The 10,192-nt window shown below is 44.3% G+C and overlaps 1 protein-coding gene across 3 annotated transcripts in view; it reads left to right on the forward strand.

The window, feature by feature from the left end:
- Window positions 1–9,245, forward strand: part of PGM1 (phosphoglucomutase 1) — a 57,405-nt gene extending 48,160 nt beyond the window's left edge. For all 3 annotated transcript variants that reach the window (XM_036911297.2, XM_036911298.2, XM_036911296.2), the window contains exons 8-11: window positions 602–737; window positions 3,523–3,706; window positions 6,099–6,233; window positions 8,588–9,245. In XM_036911297.2, coding sequence (XP_036767192.2) covers window positions 602–737; window positions 3,523–3,706; window positions 6,099–6,233; window positions 8,588–8,677 — 545 coding nt within the window. In that variant the 3' untranslated portion in view covers window positions 8,678–9,245. The remainder of the gene's footprint in view (window positions 1–601; window positions 738–3,522; window positions 3,707–6,098; window positions 6,234–8,587) is intronic.
- The last annotated feature ends 947 nt before the right edge of the window (window positions 9,246–10,192 follow it).

The raw sequence follows: 10,192 nt of genomic DNA on the forward strand, positions 1-10,192 counted from the left end.
ATGTGTATGTGTTTTCTAGTATTTAAAGAGTTTAAATTTTTACATTTGAGTGTATAATCCATCTGAAGTTACTTTTGGTAGGTGCTATATAGAAAACAAAAACTGATCTTTTTCCCAGCTGTTTAGCTAATTATCCAAATACTATTTAAAAAGTAGCCCATTCTTTTCCTACAGCCTTGAAGTGATGATACCTTTATCGTATATTCAAGTCTCATATGTGATTGGGTCTCTTTCTAGGTGCTCTTTTGTTTTATTAAACTACCAGACTACTTTAATTTTGAAAATTTGTAATAGTCATGTTTGTCTGCTTTTTGTTAAGACTTTTTTCCTGCAAACATTCATACTTTATAATTGGTATATCAAGTTCCACCAAGTTATTCCACTGACATTTTTATTGGCATTTGCCTTAAATGTTTAAATTACATTGGGAAGCATCAACTGCTTTTCCATATTATGCTGCTTTATTCATTATGTGGGTCCTTCCATGTATTCAAGTTCCTCAGTAAAGTTTTACGATGTTTTGGTTGGGTGTGTATGAGTTTATTGCCAAGTATTTTGGAGAAACCGAGTTTCTCATAGCTGCTTGCTGTCGTCTGACCAGGTTCTGACCATATCCGTGAGAAGGATGGACTCTGGGCAGTCCTCGCTTGGCTGTCCATTCTCGCCACCCGCAGACAGAGTGTGGAGGACATTCTCAAAGATCACTGGCAAAAATATGGCCGGAATTTTTTCACCAGGTAAGTGACAGCCTGGCTGGGGCATGGAGATAGGATGGGGAGGTGGGCAGAGGGAATTCTCATGCATACAATTTCCTCACTGTGTTAAGTGATCATAGAACCCAGTTCATGCAGCCTCTACCGACTGGGGATTTCTAAAATAATTTAGTCAGGGTTGAGAAGAAGTCAACTTTCATATTAGCCATAAAGAATAAGGCTTAAAAAATGTAGTCAACATATTTAAGACAGTAAATGTTTTGTAAGTCTTTTAAATGTGCCTACCAGGTAGATATGATAATAGCATTGGATTTGGATTCAGAAAAATGCATTAGAATTTTATTTCTGCCCCTTAGTAGATTGGCAGGTCATTTAACCCCTGTACTCAGTTTTCTCATTTGTGGAAATGGAAATAATAGTCTGGCTATTAAGTGGATTAAATGAAATGTTAGCCTGAAAGTGTTTTATAAACTCTGGGGCACTGAAAGTATGTAAATTTTTTTTCTGATATTATGAAAATAATTATGTAGTCTAAATGAACTTTTTTTGGCTCATTAAAAAAGGTCCCCAAAGACTGTGTACCTGTCAATACTTCATTCATTGATTCAATAAATATTGACTATGTACCTACTTTCTGCCAGGCAGTGGGGATGTAACAATAAACAAAATACTTAGTAGTTCTGTAATACTTAGAATACTTAGTAATTCTCCTTTACCATACATACTTTTATTTTTAAAAACCTTTAACATTTTTTTTCCAAGAGTGCTTATTACTAATTCCAATTTGCCTTTCCCCCACTAAGTATAAAAATCTAGCAGAATTTTTCTGGACCACATTATTCTAATTATGGAAAGGTAACATGAGAAAAGGGTATTAGATAAATTGTTTCTGTAAGAAATATATAGAAATAATTTCTTTGGACATCAGTTGCCTTTTCTATAAAATAGATGAGTTAGACCAGAGAATTTAAAAAATATATTGCAGATTTAATAGTCCATGGTCTCTGGATGGTCAAGAAAGAGTTCAGCTTTAAGCAGCTAGGTCTCCTTCATCACAATCCTCTTATCCACTTTGGACAAGGTCATTGCTGTCTTCCTCCTTCAGGTTACTCTTTTGAGGGAGGTATAAGTAATAACTGAGATGTGGTGCTGCATAGTAGCCTTGGGAAGCAAGGCCACAAGCTCTCCTTCCTAAAAACCAGAAAAACCTAGGTATTCAGAACAGCAGTCATGAATTCTCTAGAGCCTAGAGTATCACAAAAGCAGGACCATGTCTGTGTTTGTGCCCTGTAGTATCACCAAACACCTAACTTATAGTGACACTGCATAATTATGCTTTGAATAGATAAATGAGTTAACAAGTGAGTGATAGCCGGAGTGGAATAAGGTTAGGAGGGTTTGTTCAGAGAAAGGGTCACTCTTAAATCAGTTAAGTCTCCATCAAAAAACTATTTTAATGTATTTCTACTAAATTCAAATGACTGCCTATCAAGTATTATAAATAAAAGTCCTTAGAACTTGCATTCGTGGTTGGTGAAGACTCCATTCTATCCTCCATTTATTTAACAACAGTGCTGAACACTTTAGCATGCATTGTTTCACATTGGCCTCAAAACAGTTATTGATGAGGCAACTGAGATTCAGAGAGATGCAGCAACTTGCCCACAGATGCACAGCTAGTAGCCTACAGAGGCTGGATTCACAGCTTGTTCTGTGTAATTCCAAAGCCCAGATCCTTTCCATCATACTCCTCTATGCTTAGGATTTATAGAACATTTCCCTTGAACATCCAAAGGTCACAGATGTAAACCACAAACACCTGGTTGTAATTTCTTGCTGTTTATAATTTTAATTGGGGGACCAAGCTGACTTCAGGATTAAGGGGACTGTTGTCCTTGATTCATAGAATCTTGGAGCAAGAATAGGTTGGCCTTAATTCCCCAGTATTTCTCATGTCTCAGAGGTGTCATCTTGCACATATCATATTTGTTCCACTATTGCAAATAAATATAGACTATGCTATCTTGAACTAACTCTCTCATGAAGGTGTGTGCCCCTAGGTCAAGAAAAACCACCTGGAAAAGTGGTTTTCTTTAACCTTATAAGAAAGAAGTGAAGAACAATTCCTGGAGTAAAAATAACAAGTAATTTCTTTTGTAATGCACTTTTTTTTTTTGCTTTTTGACCCTTTTGCATCCACATCAGGTCTCTTCAAGGTGAACCGAAAGTTCTTTGGACCAGAATCCACTCCCAGTAAAAGGAGGAAGGGGTTTCTGATGTAAAGGGTTTGGCTCCTTTGTCTGGCCCATAAAAACTTGGCCTTACATTAGGAAACTCCTGTGGAGACTGGAACTCTCCATTGCCAAAATCTCAGCAGCCTCAGGCAGGTCCCAGACTGGAAGCAGCATCAACATTTACCTCAGAGAAGCTCTAGGAGTTCGCAAGAGAAGAACCTGAGTCGAGTGCTCCTTCATGCCGGCTTCTCTAGAGATAGCATTGCATTTAATTCTACCTCCTCAGGATGTGCTGATTAAATGGTAGAAGGTGTCTTTCAAAAGCCTTTGAAGCTTCTAAGAGCTTTATTCTGTAGAAAAGCCAAAACGGAGTTGTCTGTTTATTCAGAAGCTCTGTCCCTGAAATCCTCCAAACCCTTCCTGCTCCCACCTCGGAGGCTGACAAGCTCATCTCATTGCCAGCTTCCTCTGAAGCTAGCAGGTTTCGGGGGAGGGCCAAACAAATGGTGGAGAAAGTGCTGACCTTGGTGTGATCTGAAGTCACGCATGGGACTCAACTTCGTGACATCTTCCAGGTACGATTATGAGGAGGTGGAAGCCGAGGGTGCCAACAAAATGATGAAGGACCTGGAGGCCCTGATATCTGATCGCTCTTTTGTGGGGAAACAGTTTTCTGTGGGTGACAAAGTTTACACCGTGGAGAAAGTTGATAACTTTGAGTACAGTGATCCAGTGGATGGAAGCATTTCAAGAAATCAGGTAGGAACAGATTTATGTGTACTTGGGAGAGAGGCCTCAGAGCTTCATCTTTGAAATCTCGAGATAAGAAAGAAAAAGGCCGCTTGATCATTTCTCCTTTGCCGTGCTATTTTCCTAGGGTAGCTGTTCTCAGCTGGCTGTTGGCCGAGTTACGTTAAGACTTGCACATGTGCTCTGGGGAAAATGGGTTTTGCTCTGATTCTGTGCACTCCCTGCACCCTCATCCTGGGATGCTTAGATTCCAGAGGGATTTGGGAAGCGTCCAGAATTCTCTGCAAGATGTTACATTGAGTGTGTGTGCAGAAAGGAGCCCCAAATCTAAAAAACACGGAGAATTCTGCCTTAGATGTCAAATACCCTTCCTCTATTCACTCAAGAAATTATAGCAGAATGCCAGCATGCAAGTAACATTATCACAGGCATTTCTCTGATATGTTCTAATTTCTGAAAAGGAGGAAAAAAAGGTAGGCCACTCACAGACTTAGAAATGTTAGCTGTTACGATCTGCAGCCCGTGGCATGCAGCCAGTGCTAACATAGTAGGTATAGCAAGACATCCCAGCGGAGAACCTGGACCGTGTATGGGTGGAAGCAGAGCTGTCAGCGTTTCCCTCACTGGGTGCCGGACACCCAAGGCTGCAGCCTGGGCCAGCCCTTTTCCAGACTTCTCAGAATACCCAGGACCTAGAGTCCTTTCTCCTCTGGTGCTGCTGTTGTCACAGAGTGGATTCATTGCCACTAATTTAGAAACAGGTAATAAAGAGGGAGATGAAGATTCTGTTACAGGCCTCCAGTCTGCTTTTTGCTGATCCAGATTTTTGGCCTGGTCCTTCCCATGGCATCTGACGGGCTTTGAAGGAGATGGGCTGTGGGATTATTTGAAGTCTGTCTCTGGAGAATGGAGCATGGCCACAGCAACCCACAGTGCCTGGACTTTCCCCCTCAAAATTCAAGCACAGTGGCTTTTCTTACCTGTGCCTTTTCCCGTCTGTGACAATGCTGGGTCTCATGTGACAATTGTAAATGACGTCTGAGATAATTAGGAAAAGGGAGGCCTAGGTGGAGTGGGGGTTGGTATAGAAAAGGAGAGGTGGGTCCAGGGGATGGCAGAGCAGAGCAGAAGTTTTTGTAGTACAGCCTTCAGAGACAAGGGATGTTTTGGAAAAGTAAGCCCAATTCCGCAGGGCACCCAGCATCTACGGGAGGCAGGAGAGGGTGAGAGTGCCTGGGAAGGGTGGGGGCTGGAGCAGGGCCAGTGCTCTCTGCGTTCTGTGAGGAAGGGGTCAGCGCCTCCATGTCCTATAATTAGAAAGTCTGAACATTTAAATGGAAGACCAGATAGGAGGGAAAACCTTCTGAAGTAAATCTAGCATCTGCAATCAAGTGAAAAGAATTTAGAAGCTTCAAGTTGAGGTTGTGGGAGAAGACCAGCCCTGGTATGTTTGTAGACAGCGAGGGATGGTGAGTGGGAGTTGCCTTTGTCCTCCCCTCTGTAACTGCCTTGGGGATGTGCTCTGCGCACACCCTCTGCTGTGCTGAGTGGCACAGTTACACACGGAGGCCGGGAGTGTTGGTGAGGAGTAGCAGATGAGCAGTGTCTTTCCTTCTGGCTGCTCTTTGGCTTGATGAGAAGTTCTTCTTTTCTATGGGAGGATTGACAGACTCATGAAGACTGATGGTCACCAGATAACTCTTACCCAGCCTTCTCACCTCAGCCCATGAAGTATCTATCTAAGAGTCCCCAGCCTGAAGTCCTTTGAAGCAAGAGGATAATTGAGGATGAGACATGCTGCAAGGGAAGGAACAGAGAGGGCACTGGGCTTGGCCTTGCAGTGACAGGGACCTGCTTTCAGTCCCAGGCATCCACGAGAGATCATCTCCAGGTCCTGCAGGCAGGCCTGGAATAGTTGGCCTCTGCCATCAGGGGCGTGCCACCTGCTGTCCTGTTTTTGAGGTGCTCCCAGTGTTTTGTGGAGAGTTCTTCTCATCCACCTGGAACCTCTTCTGCTCTGGTTTCAGCCCATTCTGTCCATGTTTCCTCCTGATCTGGGGATCACATTTCTGCATCTAGCAGCTTATTTATTTAATTTACTTACTATTAAGCTTCACACTGGAATGGTTTGTCCATACATCACAGGGATGTGGGGAGGCAAGGGGACGGCAGGCCCACCTGACCCTGGGAAAGCCGCTCCCATGGCCCAGCCCCCTGACTGGATGCAGTGACAGGTCTGCACTGCAGACTCCTGGGCTTAACTGGTCCTGTTTATCAAGGATCTAATTCTCCCATTGATCAAGTGTGGGCGAAATCAGATCTTCAAATGGAGCCCTGGTAATTTGTCAGCCTTCAGTCTCCCTTCCAGCATGTGGGAGAAACATCTACTTGTCTTTTCCAGGGCTTGCGGCTCATTTTTGCGGATGGCTCACGCATCATCTTTCGATTGAGTGGTACCGGGAGTGCGGGAGCCACCATCCGACTGTACATTGACAGCTATGAGAAGGACATCGCCAAGATCTACCAGGACCCTCAAGTAATGCCCAAGCCCTGTGCTCTAATTAGTTCCTTCTGTTGGAGGGAACGTTAGTGGCTTCACGGAGCCTGTGTCATCATGGCCCATTCCCCCACGTCACTGTCTGTATGTCATAACAACAGCAGCTGTCGGTCATCTAAGGGTTTTTTGTTTGTCAAGTTCCATTCTGAACCCATCACCCAAATGGCACTGTTCTCATTTAATTCTCAAATGAGGTAGACTCTATTCTTGTCCCTACTACAGATAAGGAAACTGAGGCATAGGAGGTTGAGCAACAGTTAATAGGTTCACACACCTGGTAAGTGGCAGATTCAGGATAACTGATCTTTAAATCAACCCCTCGTCTAGTGTTCTCGCCTGTCACTGACCATTTGCCCCTTTGCTTGGTCCATCTGCCTGCCCGGGCGCACACAAACCCGTTCCGGATCGGGTGGCAGTTTCATGACCCAGGAAGAAACATCCTTATGGAAGAACCTGCGGGCTTGCAGCCTGGGGGTCTGGGTGCTCTGCTCCCTGAAGACTGTCCAGAAGTATTATCAGAGTGAGGAGGGACCCTGGGAGCCAGGGTGGGACCAGAACTCGGAGGACAGCCCCCCAAGGGGAGGAGCCAAGGGAGGCAGTGGAGCTCGGTGGTGGGGGTAGCTCCCCAACATGCGGGCTCCACACTCGTCTTGACAGACCCTCCCAACCCGAGTGCCATAGCCCAGAAAGGTTTAGGAAATGTGCTGTTAGTCCCATCCTCATGATTGATGCCACATGCTGTAAAGGCTCTGAGAAAACTTGTAGTAAAGCCGCCTGTTTAAGTAGCATTCGCCATGCTTTTTTTCCACAAAGCCTTTTTTCTTCTAACACCTGACTAAAATCCTGTGAACCTCATTTGGAAACCCCTGGTAGTGATTTTGGGCATAAGCTTTGGAGTTAGAGAGATCTTATTTTAAATTCGGTTCCTGTCACTTAGGAGCTGTGTGTCCCTGGGTGAATTGTTTTGATGTTCTGAGCCCTGGTTTCCTTGTCTGTAAAATGGCAGAATAATACCTCATAGACCTGTTGTAGGAATTCAAGTAGACAATGGATAAAATTCTAAACACTGGGCCTGTGCATAGGATAGCTTTTGAGAAAGAGTGGCTCTTACGGTTATTTTTATTACAAAAAGAGGGAGATAAGAGGATGCTTTGCCTTTGTGTTTTTTCCAGTGGCCAGACTCCAGCTTCAGTCATCACCAGATCCCTGTTGTGTTCTAGGTGTTCCTAAAACTTAAAACAAAACGCAATGGGGTGTGCATTGTCAACCCACAGAGTAACAGAGTAAGAGGAAAAGGAGGAAATTGTGTTTCTTTGCGCCTTGGTGCCTGGCTCATGATAGATAACAAAGTAAATAGAGATGAACTTCTTCTGAGCCATAGTCCTCAGGAGTGGGAGCAGGATGGTGAGGGAGGTGGGAGGGCACTGAAGGGCACGCTGTGCCTGCAGCCTCAGTGTGCCACCATTCCAGAGATGCCTCCCTGACTGGAGCTGCTGGGCCTCAGCCTCAGCATGTTTGGGACTGTTGGCCTCCCAGGAAGAATGGCGTGTGGTGTGGTCAGCACATGGGGTTGGTTCTCCAGCTTCACCCAGGAATAATGGGCTGGTAGAGATTTTGGAGTGGGAAAGCAAAAGTGGGCAATAGGAAACATACTACTCTTGGCTCTGCCCTTGAGTCAGTTGGTCAAATCACTTCACCTCTTTGGGTATCAGTTTCCTCATCTGTAAAATGGGCAGTTCAACTAGATAAGTAGTTTCCATTTTTTTTAATAATAAAAAATATTTATTTACTTAGGCAACAGAAGAATTAGTTTTCTTTTTTCCTCTTAAGTGAGATGTAGATGGGAGGGCTGAGTTGTTGCACATTGAAAATTCTCTTTGGGTACAGTGTGGGAAACGAAGTGGAGGATGCAGAAGGAGAAGTAGAAGCCTTGTTGATCCAGGTAGGAAAGAGAACGCTGGTTTAGCAAAAGCCGTAGCACTGAAAGGGAAAGCACTGGATGCCGCTGAGAGAGTTTGGGAAGTCATCGCCACTTGGGCTTGCTCATAGATTGGACAAGGGAATGTGGAGAAGAAGATGTCAGGAATAACCCCTAGTTTTTCATTAGCTTTTTATGATGGTCGGTGGTGTTGATTCGCTGAAGTAGGGGATGCTGGAATTAGGTTTTAGGGAGAAGACGTGTCTTTACGCTTAGACTTGTGGAGTGGGGGGAGCCTGTGGGACCTGGGAGTAGGCAGGCAGACATGCAGTCTGGAGCTCAGAGGCATCGTTAGGGCTGGATCTGTGTCAAGAGAAAGTGACAGGAAAGGTTCTTCTCTCTGTGTCTCCCTCAGGTCATGTTGGCCCCCCTCGTTTCCATTGCCCTGAAGGTGTCACAGCTCCAGGAGAGGACGGGGCGCACGGCACCTACCGTTATCACCTAAGAAGACAGGCCAGATGTGGTATGTCCCTCCGCCCCAGGACCTGCCCAGTCATCTGATTGAAGAACGTGGACAGAAACCAAGCGTATTTCACTCAGGCTTTTTAGGCTTCGGCGTCTCCACTCACCAGTTGTTGATGAATGGCACATCAGTGAGGCACTGCCCCTTGATGCCTGTGGGAGCCCTGTTGGAAAAAGGGAAAGGGCCCAGAGGCCTCTGCTAACAGGAGACCCTTCCTTTCGCCCTGCTGCTGTGTGAGTATTTGTCTCTTCAGGGCCAGGTTCTGTTTATACTACAGTGTAAGAGGGAGGCTGATCATCAGCGAGTGAGGCCATTTTTCATCCCCAGGATGTGTCAATGAAGTGGCAATGCAAATTCCTTTCTCCTTTGTGAAACTTTCCCCCCGTTTACTGTTTACATGTAATCCTGCAAAATGCCATTTCTGGTGCCTTCTCTCCAATCAGATTTTTTCTCAGAGTGAGACATACTTATCTACAGGTTTCTGCCTTGTTTTGCAATGTAGTCCCATTCACACAAATCATTTGGGGTATTAAAGAAAAATAAGCTACTATTTCTTGATGTCTTTTTTTCCAAAATGCTCTTTCAATTTTAGAAAGAAAAAAGATTTTTTAATTTGAGGAGTTAAGAGGGTATTGTATTTTGTTTTGAAATCCTAGCTAGGAAAAAAAAACACCTAGCTAGGTTTAAAATCCTTATACTCAAGAACTATAATTTTAAATCTTGGCAGAGTCAGCTGAGCCCTGGAGCCATCTGAGGTAGATACAGTAAGTCTGGCACGGCTAACTTGGAATGAAGGAAAGAAAGATTACTTTCAGGCAATCTCAAAAGAGCGAAGCATTGCCCCGTGCTTTGCGGTGATGAGATACCATGATGCCAAGAGCAGGGCTACCAGCATTTGGCTGGATACCTTGGGTCCATAGGCATCTTACTCACCTTAGAACATTTATATTCAATCCATGTGTGTAACATAGTGTTTACAAGCGTAGGCCTTGGTGGCCAACAGACCCGAGTTTGAAACCCACTTGAGACCTTAAGCACCTTGGAATATCATTCTTGTCTTCTCTAAAATGTGGATGAAAATAGTTCCAACATTATAGTGTTATTGAGGAAATTAGGTGAGTGTACTTGTGAGAAGTAGTGAGCACAGCAGCTAGTTCATGGTAGGTTGTCAAGTAAGTGGGGACTAGGATGGTGCTTGTAATGTTGTTCCTAGATTTTTCAGTGTTGAAGAAACAAAAACTAACACTAATATTTGTAATGCATTTGATGGTTTGCAAGGCATTTCCACACAGTCACCTTGCCTTGCAGAGAGGCAGCCTCGCCCACCCAGCGTGGAATCCCCATTCCAGGTGATCAGGTCTTTATCTGAGGTGAGATTTCCAATGTTGCCATTCAACAAGGGAGTCCAGCCCAGAAAACAGAACTGAGCCTTGATAATGATGAGATGAAGATGAGTCTTGAACATTATTATTATATTACTGAACATATATATATGTT

The sequence above is a fragment of the Manis pentadactyla genome, chromosome 4 (assembly GCF_030020395.1).
Source record: "Manis pentadactyla isolate mManPen7 chromosome 4, mManPen7.hap1, whole genome shotgun sequence".
Lineage (NCBI taxonomy): Eukaryota > Metazoa > Chordata > Mammalia > Pholidota > Manidae > Manis > Manis pentadactyla.